The sequence below is a fragment of the Rhinoraja longicauda genome, chromosome 28 (assembly GCF_053455715.1).
Source record: "Rhinoraja longicauda isolate Sanriku21f chromosome 28, sRhiLon1.1, whole genome shotgun sequence".
Lineage (NCBI taxonomy): Eukaryota > Metazoa > Chordata > Chondrichthyes > Rajiformes > Arhynchobatidae > Rhinoraja > Rhinoraja longicauda.
The window spans coordinates 1,015,124-1,036,246 of record NC_135980.1 but is presented as its reverse complement, the minus strand read 5'-3'; the positions used below and the strand labels follow the sequence as shown (position 1 = coordinate 1,036,246).

Genomic DNA, 21,123 nt, shown 5'->3' with positions numbered 1-21,123 from the left:
ACAGACTGGTTCCACCAAGATGCAGGACAGAATGCCACAGGAGATCCTTCTTTCCTGTGTCTATCAAACTGTATAATTCCTCCCCCTTATGTCGTAATGTAGACAAAGTCTGACTCGCCCCACTCCCCAATCTTTGCACATCCCCAATCCTTTCCACACGTCACTTTAATTTCATGTATTTTGTGTTTTTATGACTGTTGGCAGATCAATTTCCCCCCTGCAATGAACAAAGTTCTATCGTATCGTATGTATCGAATTCCATTTATGAACATTTAGTCTATACCATTCTCTTCCTTGGTGAATCCTTAAGATACTTAAATATTGAGAGAATCTCTGTCTCCAACACTGGGAGCTTGTTCCATATACCCACTGCACTCTGCGTGAAAATGTCGTCCCTCCGGTCCCTGGTCAGTCATTCCCCTCTCACTTTAGACATGTGTTCTCTGGTTCTTGATTCTCCTATTCTAGGCAAAAGACCGTGTATTACCATATCTATTCTCCTCATGATCTTGTACACCTCTATAAAATCACCCCTCATCCTCCAAGAAATAAAGTCTTAGCCTGCCCAGGAAGCCAGCGAGGCTCACCTGGTGGGGATCTATGACACCAACCAGAGCGCCATCCACGCCAAGCGAGTCACCAACATGTCCAAAGGCAAGCCATCCAGCTGGCCCGTCGTATCCGCGGGGAGCGCGCATGAACCTGACCTCGGCAGCAACAGGGGAAATGACTCTTTTAAGGAGTTATGCCCTCCTGTTAATTGTGTTGTTAGTGTCCGGGTCTTCCTGCTAGATTCTACCTGAAATGGTGCGGCCGTCACTGGTGATAAATGTGTTATCCCGGATAGCGGATGCGAGAATGTGGAAAAAAAATTAAACCAGGAGCATAAATCTTGAGAGCAATATCTGTGTAAAAAATATTTGTCTAAATATTTATAACTCTTTACCGAAAACATGGGTGGTTCTGAAAAGAACCGTTGGGTCTTCGGTTTGTTTGTCCGCATTCTGGATCTTTATTTGGAGCTGGTGTACTTGGTCACCGCCTTTGTCCCCTCTGACACGGCGTGTTTGGCCAGCTCCCCAGGCAGAAGTAGGCGCACCGCGGTCTGGATCTCCCGAGAGCTGATGGTCGACCGCTTGCTGTAATGAGCCAGACGGGACGCTTCGCCCGCGATACGCTCGAAAATATCATTGACGAAAGAACTCATAATGCTCATGGCCTTGGAAGAGATGCCGGTGTCAGGGTGAACCTGTTTCATCACTTTGTAGATGTAGATGGAGTAACTCTGTTTCCTCGACTTCCTACGTTTTTTGCCCACTGGCTTCGGCAAAGTTTTCTTTGCGCCCTTCTTGGGAGCTGCTTTCTGCTGCTCGAACATTTCCTCAGATGATTTCAAATACAGAAAGATCGAGTCACTCGGAGCGCGGATTAAATAAGCAGCGCCGTCGCCCTATGCAAATGAAGGATGGAGCGGCAACGGGTCTCATTGGCCGGTCGGAGATGAATAATTATTTTTCTCATTAAACGTTCTAATTCGATGTCTGAGGGGACGCAACGCAATCCCTCCCTCCACCAATCGGAAGCCGTTCCCACTGCCCAGTGTTCTAGTCAGGGTCACATGACGGACTGGGAATTGGCGCCGATCAACCGATTGGGGTCTTTATCACCCAATCTTTTTTAAGTCGCCACATCCAGGCAGCAAAAGACTTGCCCCACCCAATGCGTCTGTGTAGCGAAGCTCCAATGGGTTCTGCTATTCATTGAATGGTTTCCTTTTATATTTAACCTCTCAATTTGCAACAACTCATAATTGTTTGAATTAAATTCCATCTGCCATTTCTCTGTCCATGTTTCCATATGATCTATAACTTGCCACATCGTTTGACAATTTTGCCAACTTTTGTGTTGTCTGCAAACTTATTAATCATTCCACTTGCATGTTCATCCAAATTGTTTATATATATAAACAAACACCAGAGGTCCTAGCACTGTTCCTTGTGGAACAGCAAGGTCCACAGACCAGTCAAAATAACAGTCCTGCGCCATTAACTTCTGAATTCTATGGTTGTTAGGCCCGTGGGAAGTTACAAGGCATCGATATTAATCTTAATCGTTTGCGGTATATACAGAGCGAAAGATTGTAAAACATACGGGTTATAGATGAAATGTAAACATGGCAGAAGGGATGTTTTCTGTAGATGTTCCACACTGACAGTGTCGATGTTACTCTCATTATCAGGTTATGCTTGAAGTCCAGGTTTAGCTGCCTCCCGACTGACTGCTTCCACGAAATTGCAAAGATCTGTGCTGTGATGGAGCAACTATTGAGGTAACCTCACAGCTTCCTATGGCCAAGATTCAGTCCTACCAATGGGTGCTATCAGCATGCTGTTTGCACATTCTCATCTTTTCCCCCCCAAAATAAACTTCTGTTCAGAATAAAATAATATTCCCCAAACAAAAAAAAAGTGCATTTTCCGAGGTAGAAATTTCCAAGCTCGAGGGCATAGATCTGAGGAGGAAGTTTAATGGAGATGTGTGGGGCTAATTGTTTACTCAGAGAGTAGAGGGGACCTGGATCACCTTGCAGTGGAGGCAGATACGATAGTGGTGCTTAAAAGATTTTTAGATAGGCATAAGGAAGTGCATGGAATAGAGATGTAGATAATTATAGGCAAATGCGATCAGTTTAACTTTAACATTATGTTCGGCATAAACATTGTTGTCGTTCCTATGCTGTTCGAGCACACTTTGTTGTTTCTCTGTGGAAGAAGACCATAGATCAGTGAACATCTGCTACTGGGCATTGAGGGGCAAATTCCGATGGCGACATCCCCAAAGACAAGGGAAGGGATATCACCCAGAGGGGCACACGAATGGTAAGGGTGTTGTGTTTAAAAAAAGATGCGAACATTACTGAGTTTGCACATTCTCTGCCTTTATCATCATTGTGGGAGGGGAAGGTACGTACGTTTGGAAATAGAAAGGGAATGGTGGAAACACTTAGCGCGTCAGCCCCTCGACGTGAAACTTTTACTCGTTTCTGCATTGATGCAGCCACGCCTGTTAAAATTTTCCAAGATTTATCGGTATATTTCACTTTCCAGCATCTGTGTTTTTTTTCTGTTTGTTTCAGCATGACTGATAACTTCCCCAGCTAATGCAATGCCAATGATAACTTTCAGTCGGAGCTATAAGAAATAAAGAGCGTGATGAATGCAGCAGAAAGTGTCTCAGAATAGCGGTCACGTGGATTCGATATTTCTCGTGCGTTCGGCGTTATTATTTGCATGAAATACTGCGGACGTTACTGATTGGCCAACGGCACCAATAGGAATCCTTCACTTTCCGATTCTTCATTTGCATATAGTCATCTATTAAAGAGCGTGCACGATGCACTTTCGGCATAATTACTATCTCCGACATGCTTGAATTGGTATCGAAACGCAGGCGGCGGAGAAGTGACATGAAAGCGTCGGCCATGCTCAAGGAATACAAGGTGATCGGGCGACGCTTGCCTAAAGAGTCCAACCCTGCTCTCTACCGGATGCGAATCTATGCTCCAAATCATATTGTTCCCAAGTCTCGATTCTGGTACTTAATTTCACTGATGAAGAAGCTGAAGATATCTGCTGGTGAAATTGTCTACTGTGGCCAGGTTTTTGAGAAGTCACCAGAAAAGGTGAAGAACTTTGGGATTTGGCTGTGCTGACTCTTGGGACCTGACCACTGCTGGTGCTGTGCTACCGTGACGTGGGTGTTCGCCTCTGCGCTCGCGCTCATTCCATTCAGATCATGAAGGTAGAGGAGATCCCATCTAGCAAGTGTCGCCGCCCTGCAGTGAAACAGTTCCACGATTCCCTCTCCCACACAGAATTCTGCGTCGTCAACACAAGCCACGTTTCACCACCAAGATACCAACCCCTTCTAAAATGTATTGATAGTCTATCTGATCTGTGAGAAAATACAGCATTGGCTGACAAAAAAAACGCAGAGCGTCGAAGAAGGAGGCAAAGGAAGCGCCCATTAAAAAGATAGGCAAAGGTGAAAGGAAACAAAAACAAGGAGGCCCAGCTACAGTGTATGCATCGGCGAAGTGCTGAAGCAGGTTCACTTGGATACGGGCATCTCTTCCTCCGCTATGAGTATCATCAACTCGTTCGTCGATGGCATCTTCAAGCGCATTGCCTCTGAGGCTTCTCGTCTTATCCGGTACAGCAAGCGACAGACCATGTCTTAGGAGATCCAGACCTCCATACGCCTTCTGCTGCCTGGGGAGCTAGCCAAGCACGCTGTCTGAAGGAACAAAAGCAGTCACCAAATACACCAACTCCAAACAAAGACATGCTTCACCATATCACAATCTAAAGGCTCTTTTCAGAGCCATTCAAAATAACTGAAGGACGCCCAACATTTTATTTTTGTGGATAACAGAATACGGCAGGATCTCATGAAACAACTCGGGGTACTGGTGTCACACTGACTAACCTGATCATTTAATCACATTAACCCCATGTGAATGAACTACTTTGAGAGAGGGAGAGAGGGAGGGGGTGAAGATGGGTGGGAGAGGGAGAGAGAGAGAGAGAGAGGGGGAGAGGGAGGGGGGAGAGAGGGGGAGAGAGAGGGGGGAGAGAATTCAAGGTGAAGGGGAAAAGATTTAATAGGAACGTGAAGAGCAAAAAAATAGTCAAGGCAAATGTGGGTCCCTTGAAGGGGAATTTATTATGGGGAACAAAGAAATGGCAGACTGGGTGATGGAGGAACTGAAGGAAATCCACACTAGGCAGGAAATTGTTTTGGGTAGACTGATGGGACTGAAGGCTGATAAATCCCCAGGGCCTGATGGTCTGCATCCCAGGGTACTTAAGGAGGTGGCTTTAGAAACAGTGGAAGCATTGGAGATCATTTTTCAATGTTCTATAGATTCAGGCTCAGTTCCTGTGGATTGGAGGATAGCAAATATTATCCCACTTTTTAAGAAAGGAGGGAGAGAGAAAACGGGTAATTATAGACCAGTTAGTCTGACATCAGTGGTGGGGAAGATGCTGGAGTCAATTATAAAAGAGGAAATTGCTGAGCATTTGGATAGCAGTAACAGGATCATTCCGAGTCAGCATGGATTTACGAAGGGGAAATCATGCTTGACAAATCTACTGGAATTTTTTGAGGATGTAACTAGGAAAATTGACAGGGGAGAGTCAGTGGATGTGGTGTACCTCGACTTTCAGAAAGCCTTCGACAAGGTCCCACATAGGAGATTAGTGGGCAAAATTAGAGCACATGGTATTGGGGGTAGGGTACTGACATGGATAGAAAATTGGTTGACAGACAGAAAGCAAAGAGTGGGGATAAATGGGTCCCTTTCGGAATGGCAGGCAGTGACCAGTGGGGGACCCCAGCTATTTACGATATACATTAATGATTTAGACGAAGGGATTAAAAGTACCATTAGCAAATTTGCAGATGATACTAAGCTGGGGGGTAGTGTGAATTGTGAGGAAGATGCAATAAGGCTGCAGGGTGACTTGGACAGGTTGTGTGAGTGGGCGGATACATGGCAGATGCAGTTTAATGTAGATAAGTGTGAGGTTATTCACTTTGGAAGTAAGAATAGAAAGGCAGATTATTATCTGAATGGTGTCAAGTTAGGAAGAGGGGATGTTCAACGAGATCTGGGTGTCCTAGTGCATCAGTCACTGAAAGGAAGCATGCAGGTACAGCAGGCAGTGAAGAAAGCCAATGGAATGTTGGCCTTCATAACAAGAGGAATTGAGTATAGGAGCAAAGAGGTCCTTCTACAGTTGTACCGGGCCCTGGTGAGACCGCACCTGGAGTACTGTGTGCAGTTTTGGTCTCCAAATTTGAGGAAGGATATTCTTGCTATTGAGGGCGTACAGCGTAGGTTCACTAGGTTAATTCCCGGAATGGCGGGACTGTCGTATGTTGAAAGGCTGGAGCAATTAGGCTTGTATACAGCATTTGGATAGGGGGGATCTTATTGAAACATATAAGATAATTAGGGGATTGGACACATTAGAGGCAGGAAACATGTTCCCAATGTTGGGGGAGTCCAGAACAAGGGGCCACAGTTTAAGAATAAGGGGTAGGCCATTTAGAACGGAGATGAGGAAGAACTTTTTCAGTCAGAGAGTGGTGAAGGTGTGTAATTCTCTGCCTCAGAAGGCAGTGGAGGCCAGTTAGTTGGATGCTTTCAAGAGCTGGATAGAGCTCTTAAGGATAGCGGAGTGAGGGGGTATGGGGAGAAGGCAGGAACGGGGTACTGATTGAGAGTGATCAGCCTTGATCGCATTGAATGGCGGTGCTGGCTCGAAGGGCTGAATGGCCTACTCCTGCACCTATTGTCTATTGTCTATTGAATCCGAGTGGTAACTTTTTCACACAAAGGGTGGTGGGTGTACGGAACAAGCTGCCAAAGGAGGTAGTTGAGGCTGGGTCTATCCCATCGTTTAAGAAACAGAAAGACAGGTACATGGATAGGACAGGTTTGGAGGGATATGGAGCAATCGCAGGCAAGTGGGACTAGTGCAGCTGGGACATTGTTGGGCGAGTTGGGCCGAAGGGCCTGTTTCCACACTGTATCACTCTATGAGTCAATGACATAGTTTGCTTTGACAAACAACTAGACGTACTGCCAACTCTTCTGGGGCATCAGTTATTTAAAATGTTTATAAGGATATAACAGGGAATTTGAACTTTCAACCATTCATAACAATTGTTCTTCATTCAGTCTCTGCCATATCTACTGTTGTAGTTTCTGCTTTTGTGCTTCAGTTTAGGGAGGTGCTGCTGATGATGGTAAATGGTGCACCATGTGGCCACCATGCTATCATGGTGGATGAGTTGCCATTCAACGGAATCCTTCCCTGAGAAAAGACACAAGGTGTTGAAGGCATTGAGCGGGTCAGGCAGCATCTCTGGAGAACATGGATAGGTGAGAATTCAGGTTGGGAACCCTCTTCAGACCATTCAAGGAAGGATATGGAATACCCATGTTCAAAATATGTTGGAAAACACATTTATAAATTTGTAGGGTTGCAGGTATTTGATGGGTGATGGTGAAACATAGAAAATAGGTGCAGGAGTCGGCCATTCGGCCCTTTGAGCCAGTACAGTCATTCAACATGATCATGGCTGATCATCCAAAATCAATACTCCGTTCCTGCTTTTTCCCCATATCCCTTGATTCCATTAGCCCTAAGAGATATATCTAACTCTCTCTTGAAAACGTCCAGTGAATTGACCTCCACTGCCTTCTGTGGCAGAGAATTCCACAAATTCACAACTCTCTGGGTGAAAATGTTTATCATCATCTCAGTCCTAAATGGCCTACCCCTTATTCTTAAACGGTGACCCCTGGTTCTGGACTCCCCCAACATATCACTATTATTCAAAGAGAAAAAGTTGCAATAGGATACCAAATCGATACTTGACAAATGGTTTCCTCCATATTAGAGAACCAAGCACGATTGGGAGACTGCTTTCAGGAGCAGTTCTAAGAAATAAGTGTGTCAAGCAGCATCCGTGATGCTTAACACACTGAAAAGCTGATTGACCCATTGAGGTCTTCCAGCAAACAAGCAAACCAGTACAACCGATCGGTAATCAAACGGCAAAACATCTGCAAATGCCGGACATCAGTATAAGATCCAGAAATGATGCAAATACTTTATGGAATACTTTTTGTCACATGTGACAGCCACAGTGAAATTCTTTGCTTGCACACCCAAGGTATGCAAATAGTCGCCACATAAATGGCACTGACAAAGTTACAAAGTACCCTTGCCAGCTCCTCCTTTGTTTCCCCTCTCTCCCTGGTAGTTCCCCCAGGCCGGGCCCTCCATTGTTCCCTCCCCCCCCTCCCCCTCCCTCACGGCGGTCCCCCTATGCCGGGTTCTGCACTGTTAATTGTCCTTCCCCCTCTGTCACGGCGGTTCCCCCCAGCCGTGTCCTCCATTGTTATCGCATCTTTAACAATTGTTTCATTTCCAATCCCCCTCTGTTCAGTATCCCAAATGAAACTTCATACAATCGTTTTGGCCTTTTGATCAGATATTTTTTGTGGCTCTGAAAAGAGCCGTTTAATCTGTACTAAATTGTCTGCCTTCACTCAGATGCTCTCTTGTTGCTCCGAACCAGCTTGGTTTCCTTTCACGGAGGTCTCGGCCAGAGGGTTTTCTTCTTTCTTCGGCGGTCTGGTTGGTTTATTTGGCTTCGCCCGTTGGCGTTTTCCTTTCACGCTTTTCTTGGCTGCTTTTTTTCTCGGGACATTTTTCAGCTTTTTACCGCCTTTCGCCATTTTCCCGCGGTCACCGTCTTTCGTCTGTTTCTTTCTGGGTTTCTTGGCGGGGGCGGGCCTCTTGGCCGCACGTTTGCCCCTCGATTGTTTGGGGGCCGCGGCGCCGGATACAAGCTCTTTTCGCTCCACCCGCTGCACCTCGACCTGATGCTCCTTGTTAACTTTGAAAGAACCAGAGGCGCCCGTGCCCGAGACATACACTAACGAGCCCTTGTTCATCAGGGTTCTGACCGCCTGGTTGATTCGAGAATTATTCTTCGCCACATCGTAGCCGCTTCCCGACAGCATCTTCTTGACATTGACTAGCGAGAGCCCGCGGCGCCCCTTCGTAGCCGCGACCGCCTGTAAGATTAGCTTGGACACGGCGTCCTTTTTAGCGACCTTCGGGGGCTTGGTTTTTCCCCGTGCACGTTTGGCGCGTACAGTGTTGGTCATGGTTGTAATTAAAAACCGTTTCCGCCTTCGATCCCAGCGCGTCTGACTCGCTTAGGAGGAATGAAACGTTTCCATCCGCTGCCGGTATTTAACTGGGGGTGCCGGACGCCGCAGAGTCAAGGCAGCTCAACGATATAAACAACAAGTAATGCAGTCTGTCCCTAAATCTTTTCTTGAATGGAAAAAAAAATACTTTTACAAATAACAAATGTTGGAGAAAAACAAAATGCCGTTTTGCTGAAAATGCGTATATCAATTATTTACATTGTTGAATGCATCCATAAAGGTAACGCGTCTTTCAGAACATGTCAAATTATTCTTTATAATATATAATAGGATTTCTGATGAAATTTCGCCTCAGTAATTGAATCTTAATTTTTACTCTTATTTTTCTTTTTGTTTTACTAACTGGGTGGCGTCTTCCACGGGGAACCGATCAAATCAATAATTGAAGAACTAAAGAGCATCAGGTCGAGGTCCAGTGGGTGGAAAGAAAAGAGCTTGCCCCCAAGGAACAAAATACCATATCAGAGCATCGAAATAATCCAATCAATTCATAAATTCAATATTTGTCAGCGAAGTGACGCCTCTGGCGGGAAATACGAGGGTCCAATCAAACAGGATTTTTTACCAGAATTTCTGGGTCATGGAAACCAACATGAGCTTTCGTTCAGAGAAAAATAAACCATAGAAAGGGTATATTTGGGGATTTGTAATCATTGAAAGGGAAAAGGGGATGCCCCAGGTTGCGCATTCTTTTTTTTTGCTGAAAAGTTGCATTATGTGCCATATTATGAATTTTGATGTAATATTCTGAATTTTGGACATCAAAATTATGAATGAATGAATTAATGAATAAGTTTATTGGCTAAGTATGTGCTAAGTATATATCCTTGTATATGCACATACTTAGCTAATAAACATATTCATTGGTGCTCTGCTCACAAATGACAACACAAACATACAGTTAACAATTAAGAATAAAGCATAAACACATCAAAACAATAAGGATACAACATTATGGTCTAAACATGTGGGTGAAAATAAACCAGAGCAAAAAAGAGAGTACAGCCTTTGGTTATTGACTAGAACTACCACTCGTGGATAAAAGCTGTTTTTATGTCTGGCTGTGACTGCTTTGACACAGTCACCTTCCAGGGGGAAGTGTTTCAAAGATTTTGTAGCCAGGGTGAGCGATGATTTTGCCCGCTTGCTTTCTGGCCCTTGCAGTGTACAGTTCGTCAATGGGGGGGAAGGTTGCAGCCAACAACCTTCTCAGCTGATCGAACGATCCATTGCAGCCTCCGGATACTGTGCTTGATGGCTGAACGAAACCAGACCATGATGGAGAAGGTGAGGACGGACTCAAAGATAGCAGTATAGAATTGGATCATCATTGCCTGTGGCAGATTGTGTTTCCTCAGTTGCCGCAGGAAGTACATCCTCTGTTGGGCCTTTTTGACTGTGGGGTCGATGGTGGCCTCCCATTTAAGGTCCCTGGAGATGATGATTCCAAGGAACTTAAATTACTCCAGAGCTGTGACTGTGGTGTTGTTGATGGTGAATGAGAGGGGAGGGGGAGCTCTTCGAAAGTCTACAATTAGTTCCACTGTCTTAAGAGCATTGAGCCCCAGGTTGTTGCGATGGCACCAGGACGCCAGCTGTGTCACTTCCCATCTGTAGGCAGATTCCTCCCCATCCTGGATCAGTCCAATCAGGGTTGTGTCATCTGCAAACTTGAGGAGCTTGACAGAGGAGTCTGTGGAGGTGCAGTCGTTGGTGTAGAGAGAGTAAAGGAGGGGAGAGTACGCAACCTTGCGGTGCTCCTATGCTGAGGGTCTGCGGGTCCGAGATGTGCTTTCCCAGCCTCACATGCTGCTTCCTGTCCATCAGGAAGTTGATCCACTGACAGAGGGGTTCAGGCACAGTCAACTGGGAGAGTTTGGAGTGTAGTAGCTCTGGCACAATGGTGTTAAATGCAGAGCTAAAGTCCACAAACAGAATCCTGGCATAGGTCTAGGTGCTGGAGGATGAAGTGCAGGCCTAGGTTGACTGCGTCATCCACCGATCTATTGGCCCTGTATGCAACAGCAGGGGATTTGTGATGTTTTTCAGCTGGGCCAGCACTTCTTTCAAAGGTCTTCATGACTACAGAGCCCTCTTTCTAGATTTTTCATCAGCTTTCAACACAATACAAGCAGATTTTTTGGTGTCAAAAATGGTCCAGCAGGAATTGAATCCATACTTGATTCACTGGTATGCCTCTTTCATCACTAACAGATCCCAGCTCGTAAAGGTAGACAAAACACTTTCATCTGCCTTGACGACCAATGTTGGGGCTCCACAGGGTTGTGTGAGTTCAGCTATGCTTTTTATTTTTTACACTGACGACTGTCGTACAGATAAATGAAATCAATACATTCTAAAGTATTCTGATGATACCGTTTTAATATCTCTGTTGAGTAAATCAGTCAACCCTGAGCTGCACCAACTTGGCGTAAACGAATTGGTCGAGTGGAGTGATAATAATGCTCGAGATTATTACAAAGAAAACGGAAGAAATAGTATTTGGTTCACCATCTGACTCTCATATAGTTCCTATTGTTATCCATAATGAAAAAATTCAAGCAGGTGTGTTCATTTAAATACTTGAGTGTGATGATCAACCATCTGCAATCCTGGAAAGACCACATTGAATCTTTCTGCAAAAGGACAAAACAAAGAATTTATTTTCCCCGCCGCCTTAGGTCCTTTGGGACAAGTAGACAAATTCTTTTTTTGTTCCTTACTTCTGTGATTATGAGTATTCTTCAGTATTGTAATACCACATGGTACAAGTGTTTGTCCACCACTTTAAAGTCAAAACTGCTCCACCAAATGAAAATCTGCTCAAAGATCATCGGTCAACCCCTTGAGAAACTCTATGAATCAGCCTACCACAATAACATGCTAAGGTTGGCCAACAACATTGTCTCCGACCCCGACCATGTCCTGAACAGTGAATACGAATTGTTTCCATCAAATCGGAGGTACAGGGTACCAAGATTTAATAAGGTTAGACTGAAGCACTCTTTTGTGCACCAGTCAATCCTGAAACTAATCATAGAACTTAATCCCAGATCAAATGTACATTGAAGGGTCTTGAATGTGTCGTCATTTGTGATTGTAATGTTATAGTGAATATATGTATCCTCGTTTCTTGCCTTACATTCTTTGTCTTTGTTGATGTTGTAAGTGAAGCTGCTGAGATGCAAGAAAATTTTTAGACTTGATCTGACAATAAAGTATTATCGTATCGTAGGTCAGTGCGACAGGCCTGTAGTCATCAAGACCAGTGATCCTGGTCTTTTTGGGTACAGGGACAATAGTGGAGATCTTGAAGCAGGCAGGGACATTGCAGGTTTGTAGGGACTGGTTGAAGATGTCTGTGTAGATCGGTGCCAGATTTTGGGCTTTTTGTAAAATCAAATGTTGGAGGTCTGTTCATGAACCATACTGTGACCACACCTCTCCATGTTGGAAGAATGGAAGATGCAGTAAGAGATTCCCGAAGCCGTTTATCGAAAGCACAAGGTGAGGAGTTGATTCATATCCTCTGTACTGGAGAAGTTCTCCGGATATGGAAGGATTTCAAGGACATCAAGAAGGACGCTGGGGTCGACCTATTACTTCTGACCTATTACCCTAAACTATTGAAGTTGTTCAAATGTCACATCAACGTTGAGATATGCTCCTCTGTATAGTCGGTCAAGTACACCTTAAAGGGGAGTATAAAAAATAAAGTGGATAAGCTTGAGGCTCAGTTAGACATTGGCAAGTATGATGTTGTGGGAATCACAGAGACATGGCTACAAGAGGACCAGGGCTGGGAACTGAATATTCAGGGGTACACAACGTATAGAAAAGACAGACATGTGGGCAGAGGGGGTGGGATGGCTCTGTTGGTAAGGAATGATATTCACTCCCTTGCAAGGGGTAACATAGAATCAGGAGATGTAGAATCAGTATGGATAGAAATGAGGAATTGTAATGGTAAAAAGACCCTAATGGGAGTTATCTACAGGCCCCCAAATAGCAGCCTCGACATCGGGTACAAGTTGAATCAAGAGCTACAATTGGCATGTCGCAAATGTAATGCTGTGCCTTCATCTTTGTGCTATGGGAGATTTCAACATGCAGGTAGACTGGGAAAATCAGGTTGGTACTGGACCCCAGGAAAGGGAGTTTGTGGAGTGCCTCCAAGATGGATTCTTAGAACAGCTTGTACTGGAGCCTACCATGGAGAAGGCAATCCTGGATTTAGTGTAGTGTAATGAACCTGATCTGATAAGGGAACTCAAGGTAAAAGAGCCATTAGGAGGCAGTGATCGCAATATGATAAGTTTTACTCTACAAATTGAGAGGGAGAAGGGAAAATCAGAAGTGTCAGTATTGCAGTATAGCAACGGGGATTACAGAGGCATAAGGCAGGAGCTGGCCAGATTTGACGATCGCCAGTGCTTCTTTCTCCACTTGGCTGTAGTTTTTCTCGGCGGTCATCAGCATTTTGGATGCGAACGCGATTGGTTCTTCCTTGCTGTTCTGCGCCGTTTGTGAGATTACAGCTCCAAGACCGTACGGCGATGCATCGGCGGCCAGCGAGATCGGCTTCAATGGGTCACAGTGGACCAAATGCGTCTTCTGGGAGAGCATCTCCTTCAACCTGGTGATTGCATGGTCACTCTCTTTGGACCAGTGCCATTCGACATCCTGTTTTCGTAGGTTGTTCAATGGTACGCACTAGGTCGAAAGTGTCGGTATGAAGTTGCCATAGTAGTTCACCTTGCCAATGAAGCTTTCAAGTTGCTTCACATTTTCGGGCGTCGGTAATTGCACAATGGCGTCCACTCTTTCTTCCGATGGCTTCAGACCACTTGCCGAGATCACATGTCTGAGATAAGTGACCTGTTTTCGGAAGAATGCGCACTTATCCATGCGCAACTTCATGCCGTAGTTGTTCAGCACCGTGAGGACCTGTTTTAGGTTCTGCAGTTGTTCTTCCTCTGTGCGGCCTGTGACATGTCCATTTTTGAGAAGTACTGTCCTTCGTGCAGCTTGACGAACATCTCGTCCACTCTTGGTGTGGGGTGTTGATCAATGTGCAATTGAGGGTTTACAGTCACTTTGTAGTCGCCTCAGATGCGCACCTTGCCGCAAGGTTTCTGAACGACAACTATGGGTGTGGCCCATTCTGAATGATAATTCCCATTTCTTCAAGACGGCAGAGTTCCTTGTTGACGGCGTCCATCCGACTGAACGGAACTGGTCTTGGTTTGAAGAAGTTAGGAATAGCATCATCTTTGTGCAGTGCCCGAGTCCAGTTGCGAAAATGGCCGGAAACTGGTGAAGAACCTTCTGCAGGTTGTTCTCGCACTTGCTGACCATGTTACAGTCCGTGGTAGATGACAATGCCATGGTTGACCCTTCCTAGATCAAGGCGTTTATGTCAAGCTTGAAAACACGGATCCAGTCGATGGCGCACAGGGATGTACCTTCTTTGCCAACTACGATCAGCGGCAACATCTGTGTCATATCATTACAGGAAACGGCGACAGTGCATTTGCCTTTTGTGGGAATGGCCTGTCGTCCATATCTGAAAAGGCAGATCTTGGCCGGTTTCAGCTTCGGCGATCCGATCCTCTCCAGGATGTCCCGACACAGCCGCACCAGTATCCACCTGGAACTGTAGGTCGACGTTCGAGACCCGCAGCGAAATCCTCGGCTTGTCGGTGATCGTGGACACACGGAGCACTTCAATAGAAATGGTCTCCATGATTTAGTCAACTGTATTTTGTGCTTTCTTGCCCTTTCTCAGCTTTCCTATGGATTGACACACTGCCTGGAGATGACCTTTTCGGTTACAGGCGTTACAAACGGACTCGATATACGGGCACTCACAGTGATGATGAGCAGTTGAGCCACACCGGTAGCAGGGTTTCGATCCTCCCCCCACAGGGGGGCGGCTCTTCTGAAACTGCCCTTTCTTCTCCGGATTTGCTCTAGGTCGATCAAATGGTTTCTGGCGTTGCGGACGAGTCTGACGAACTGTATGCACCTCTTGAGGGAGCTTCGATGCTATATCGCCGGCCATTTTGTGCAGTTCTTTACTTAGCAGCTCGGCCATCTTAGCACACTGCAGCACAGTCTTCAATGAGGCATCCGATTCTTTGAGAATCACCTGCTCGATGAATGCATGCCTGCAGCCCATGACCAGTCTATCTCGCAACGCAATGTCTTGGCACTTCTCACAGCATTGAGCTTTAAAATCACATGCCTTTGCCTTGGTGCCAAGTTCGGCAAGAAATTCGGTGATAGATTGGTCTTCCTGTTGCACCATCTGGTAGAAATCGAGACGAGCTGCGAGGACATTTCGACTTTCTTCGTAATGCAGCTGCAAAGCCATTGTGATTTCAGCATATGAAACTTCAGTTACTTCTTCTGTAAGTAAATTTTGAAGTAGTGCAAACGTTTCTGGAGACATTGATGAACACAAGAAAGCCTTCTTCATCAGGTCTGTCGTAATTGCCATACTTTCAAAATAAAACTCAGCACGTATTAAATACGACGACTACCTTTCTCGCTCGGGATCGAAACGATCAAATTGCAGAGACATGTTTAAATATTTTTTCGAAAAATAGGCTCTTATCTTGGTCTTTGGACACAATCCGATGTCTCCCGTACCTGACACCACTTTCGTGTTCTTGTTCTATGCCTGTATGAAACTTTGCGAGTCTTCAAGGTAGTACAGAAGTCTTTATTACAGTAACTCAATGCTGGACAACCAAAATGGCTGCAACTACACAATCTGACTGCACATTCACACACTGTGTACAGCCAAGTTAACTATGTACAAAAAATCTCCCTTTGTCCTGTGCAGCGCCCTTGCTGCACAGGAGGAGCAACGGGTCCTCCCACCCCACACAGTCCACCAAACATCACACAAATAATGTAGAACCTTCTCTGTGAACTTTGGAAGTCCATGTGATGATAGTGTTATTTAATTTAAGTCAAACCAAGTTTATTGTCGAGGTACAGATGCAAATAAAATCTTGTTTGCAGCAGAATCATAGGCACATAGACCCAGATAAACACACACGCGAATATAATCATACATAAATTGCACATGAAAAAGTAAAAGCAAGGAAATGTAATATTGTAAGTGAGTGTTAATGAACAACTATATTCAAAGTCTGGATAAGTCATTGGAATGGAGAGTAGTTTTGAAGTAAAATTGGCAAGTAGATAATTTGTGTTATAAAAACTTTAAAATGTGAATAACTTTAAAAATATAACACCGATTCCAATGAAACTTCTTCCATTCACACAAAAGTGATGATGGTGAGTAAGGTGGGCCTAAAATTGTTGCACTATCGTGTACCATTTTGGCTGTAGTTCAGGAACAAACAAACAAACAAACGAGTTTTAGTATTTGGATTGTGTAAAAATATTATCAAAATTATATCTGAAACTCGTCAAGAACAAAACCATGCTCATATTTTTAAGATATGGAAAAAACCTCCAAAATCTTGTCAATTTTCTGAGTAGTAATTGTCCATACTTCTGTCCATACTGATTCTACATCTCCTGATTCTATGTCACTCCTTGCAAGAGGCTGAATATCATTCCTTCCAACAGAGTGACCTCACCACCTCTGCCCACCTGTCTGTCTTTTCAATAGGTCGTATACCGCTGAATATTCAGCTCCCAGTCCGGGTCCTCTTGCAGCCATGTCTCTGTGATTCCCACAACATCATACTTGCCAATGTCTGAGTCTCAAGCTCATGCACATTATGTTTTATACTTCGCGCATTCAAATACAACACTTTAACCTTGGTATTCACCTCCCCTCTCACACCGGTCACTATTGGCTCTGACCTTACTCTCTTATCCCTTCTCGAACTTTCCTTCCCATTAATTCGGGAGTCTTTTGCAACTTTTCCTGTAATCACTTCCCTTTTAACTCCATCTTTATATTCCCAATTTGTCAACCCCTCCTGCCCCCCCCCCTCCCTACCAACCACTATTTAGTTTAAACACACACGTGTAGCACTAGCAAACCTGCCTGCCAGAACACTGGTCCCCCTCCAGTTAAGGTGTAACCCGTCCCTTTTTTACAGGTCACCCTGAAGAGATCCCAATGGTTTATAAATCTAAATCCCTGCTCCCTACATCAGCCTCTCAGCCATACATTCATATCCCCCATCTCCCAGTTCCTGCCCTCAGCAGCACGAGTTACATGAAGCAATCCAGAGATAACCACCCTAGAATTCCTGCTCTTTAGTCTTCTTCCTAACTCCTTAAACTCGCGATGCAGAACCTCCTTCCTCTTCCTCCTGACATCGTTCGTGCCCAGATGCACAACTACTTCTGGCTGTTTACCTTCCCTCTCGAGGATGTTCTGAAGTTGGGCCGTGACATCTTTAACCCTGGCACCAGGGAGGCAACAGACCATCCTCGAGTCTCGCCTGCCACCACAGAATCTCCTGACCGCACCTCAGACAATGGAGTCACCCACCACTATGGCTCTGCCCAACTTCAGTCTCACCGGTCGAGTCTCATCATTGTTATTGGAGCCACCGACCTGTCCGCCATTCGGACTAGAAGCATCTTCTACCCTGACAGCTCCCAAGAAGGTGTATCTGTTTTCATTCCGCACAGCCACCGGGGTCTCCTGCACTCCACTTGTATTGCCCTTTCTCACAGTCAACCACCTTTGCTCTTCCTGTATCCTTGACGTGACAACCTCACTGTAGGTCCTGTCCACGAAATTCATCTTCCCGGATGGCTCTGAGGTCAACCAACTGCTTCTCCAGTTGCCCAACATGTTCACTCAGGAGCTGCACCTGGACACAATTCCTGCAGGTGCAGTTCCCAGAAGCTCCAGCGGTGTCCTTGCCTCCACATGAGCACCATAGGGTAGATGGTCATAACCTTTTTCATTGGGTGGAAATGTCCAAGACTAGAGGGCATCGGCTTAAATTGAAATGGACAAGTTTAAAGGGGGTGTACAGGGCAGTGACTTCCTGGAACATGCTGCCAGTGGTGGTGAAGGCAGATACAATAGTGGTCTTTTGGAGGCTTTGAGATAGCCACATGAATAAGCATGGATAAAAGGGATATTGATCATGGGCAAGCTGATGAGATTAGTTTATCCTGGCATGTTGTTTGACACAAATATTGTGGGCTGAAGGGCCTGTTCCTGTGCTGTATTGTTCTATGATCTGTAGTCTATGTTGCAAGACTGCACTTTTCAAGAAGGCATCTCACCACTATCTTTGCAAAGGGTGTTTTGGGTGGGGAAATAAATGCTGGCTTTGATTGTACTGCCCACATTCCAAATAACAGGAAATTTCTAACAAATAGCCCCACTACCAGTCTATAGTTGGGTTTAAGTTCAAAATTGCTGTACAGGAACGACCATGCAGTCTATCTTGGCCAATTCACGTCTCATACCCTCAAAGTTACCTTTTTTTAAGTTCAGAACCGTTTCTGAATTAACTATGTCACTCTCCATCTTAATGAAGAACTCAACCATATTATGGTCACTCTTGCCCAAGGGGCCACGCACATGAAGACTGCTAACTAACCCTTCCTCATTACTCAATACCCAGTCTAGAATAGCCTGCTCTCTCGTTGGTTCCTCTACATGTTGGTTTAGAAAACTATCCCGCATACATTCCAAGAAATCCTCTTCCTCAGCACCTCTGCCAATTTGATTCACCCAATCTATATGTAGATTGAGGTCACCCATTATAACTGTTTTACCTATGTTGCACGCATTTCCAATTTCCTGTTTGATGCCATCCCCAACTCTACTACTACTGTTAGGTGGCCTGTACACAACTCCCACTAGCGTTTTCTGCCCCTTAGTGTTTCGCAGCTCTACCCATATCGATTCCACATCCTCCAAGCTAATGTCCTTCCTTTCTATTGCGTTAATCTCCTCTCTAACCAGCAACGCTACCCCACCTCCTTTTCCTTTCTGTCTATCACTCCTGAATATTGAATATCCCTGGATGTTCAGCTCCTAGCCATGGTCACCCTGGAGCCATGTCTCCGTAATCCCAACTATATCATATTCATTAATAACTATCTGCACATTTAACTCATCGACCTTATTACGAATGCTCCTTACATTGAGACACAAAGCCTTCAGGCTTGTTTTTACAACACTCTTACCCCTTATACAATTATGTTGAAAAGTGGCCCTTTTCGATTTTTGCCCTGGATTTGTCTGCCTGCCACTTTTCCTTTTCACCTTGCTACCTATTGCTTCTACCCTCATTTTACACCCCTGTCTCTCTGCTCATGCTCCCAGCCTCCTGCCACATTAGTTTAAATCCTCCCCGACAGCACTAGCAAACACTCCCCCAAGGACATTGGTTCCATTCCAGCTCAGGTGCAGACCGTCCGGTTTGTACTGGTCCCACCTCCCCCAGAACTGGTTACAATGTCCTAGAAATTTGAATCACTCCCCCTTGCACCATTTTTCAAGCCACGTATTCATCTGAAATATCCTCCTATTTCTACTCTGACTAGCACGTGGCACTGGTAGTAATCCAGAGATTATTACCTTTGAGGTCCTACTTTTAAGTTTATCTCCTAGCTCCCTAAATTCACCTTGTAGGACCTCATCCCGTTTTTTACCTATATCGTTGGTGCCAATGTGCACCACAACTGGCTGTTCACCCTCCCCCTCTAGAATGTTCTGCAGCTGCTCAGAGACATCCCTGACCCTTGCACCCGGGAGGCAACATACCATCCTGGAGTCTCGTTTGCAGCCGCAGAAACGCCTATCTATTCCCCTTACAATTGAATCCCCTATTACTAAAGCCCTTCCACTCTTTTTCCTCCCCTCCTTTGCCGCAGAGCCACGCACGCTGCCATGAACTTGGCGGCTGCTGCTGCCTTCCGCTGATGAGCCATCTCCCCCAACAGTATCCAAAATGATATATCTGTTTAGGAGGGAGATGACCGCAGGGGACTCTTGCACTACCTGCCTACTGCTACGCTGGCTCGTGGCCACCCGTTCCCTTTCTGTCCACTTAACTTTTACCTGCGGTGTGGTCAACTCACTGTACGTGCTATTCACGACCTTCTTAGCATCATGGATGCTCCAGTATGAATCCAACCGTTCAATGGAGCTGCAGCTGGACACACTTCCTGCACACATAATCATCAGGGACACCGACAATATCCTTGATCTTCCACATGTTGCAGGATGAGCACTCCATGGGCCGTTCTCAACTGACATGTCCGACCCCCAAATTAAATCAACTCACTCCCCTTTAAAAAATGTAATCCGTTAAACTGTACCTTTACTAAAAAGTACTATAAAGACGGGGACAGTAATATAACAAGACAATAGGGGCACAGCTCTTTCTTGAGCTGGGTCAGTGGCTCTTAAAAGAGCCGTTTGTCATCAGTGGAGTCGAGGTCAAGTTCAGGAGCGCTCCCCGCGGATGCGGCGGGCCAGATGGATGTCTTTGGGCATGATGGTGACTCGCTTGGCGTGGATGGCGCAGAGATTGGTGTCCTCAAAGAGCCCCACCAGGTAAGCCTCGCTGGCCTCCTGCAGGGCCATGACGGACGAGGTCTGGAAGCGCAGGTCTGTCTTGAAGTCCTGAGCGATCTCCCGCACCAGGCGCTGGAAGGGCAGTTTGCGGATGAGTAGCTCGGTGGATTTCTGGTAGCGCCGGATCTCTCTCAGAGCCACGGTGCCGGGCCGGTAGCGATGAGGCTTCTTCACTCCACCCGTGGCCGGAGCGCTCTTCCGCGCTGCTTTGGTCGCCAGCTGTTTGCGAGGAGCTTTCCCTCCGGTCGATTTGCGCGCTGTCTGCTTGGTCCGGGCCATTCCCCTTCAACAGCGGAACTCAGTGTGAAGTACAGGGACTGGAATGACGGAGCCGGCTCTGGGAGCGGCTTTTAAAGCGTTGGTGAAGGGCCGGCCCACAGCTTGTGATTGGCTGGTATTCAGACTGTCGCTCACAGTGTTCAAGCGCTGCGATTGGCTGCAGGTCTGTCAGCGCCAAAGTTACTGGAGTACCAAAATAGACCACTCGACTCTGAAAACCGTAGTTGGGCATGGGTCAATTTCAGCGCCATTTTAGTAGACAGATTCTGTGTGCGAGACTGGGGTGTTCATAACTATGCGATTTCTTCGTACATAAAATGTTTGCAAACAATTTTTTTTAAACTTCTTGGATAAGTTGATAATTGGCATTTATAACTATTTCTTGAAAAGTTTCTGCTTCGTGATCTTTAAACTTTGGATGTTACTGATTGAATATTTGCACTAGAATCCACTCTGTCTGAATCTGGCCAATTGG

General features: G+C 45.6%; 3 protein-coding genes and 1 pseudogene across 3 annotated transcripts; 1 reads left to right on the top strand and 3 right to left on the bottom strand.

Annotated features, from left to right (window-relative positions):
• Window positions 1-1,012: 1,012 nt before the first annotated feature.
• Window positions 1,013-1,378, bottom strand: LOC144607151 (histone H2B 1.2-like). The gene has a single exon (XM_078423790.1). The coding sequence runs from the start codon at window positions 1,376-1,378 to the stop codon at window positions 1,013-1,015; it is 366 nt and encodes a 121-aa protein (XP_078279916.1).
• Window positions 1,379-3,466: 2,088 nt separating this feature from the next.
• Window positions 3,467-3,941, top strand: LOC144607446 (large ribosomal subunit protein eL20 pseudogene; annotated as a pseudogene).
• Window positions 3,942-8,131: 4,190 nt separating this feature from the next.
• LOC144607445 (histone H1-like) lies at window positions 8,132-8,755 on the bottom strand. The gene has a single exon (XM_078424307.1). The coding sequence runs from the start codon at window positions 8,753-8,755 to the stop codon at window positions 8,132-8,134; it is 624 nt and encodes a 207-aa protein (XP_078280433.1).
• An 11,470-nt stretch (window positions 8,756-20,225) lies between these two features.
• On the bottom strand, window positions 20,226-20,648 carry LOC144607230 (histone H3-like). Its single transcript, XM_078423912.1, has one exon. It carries the CDS (start codon window positions 20,646-20,648, stop codon window positions 20,238-20,240), a length of 411 nt encoding a protein of 136 aa, XP_078280038.1. The 3' UTR covers window positions 20,226-20,237.
• Window positions 20,649-21,123: the final 475 nt, after the last annotated feature.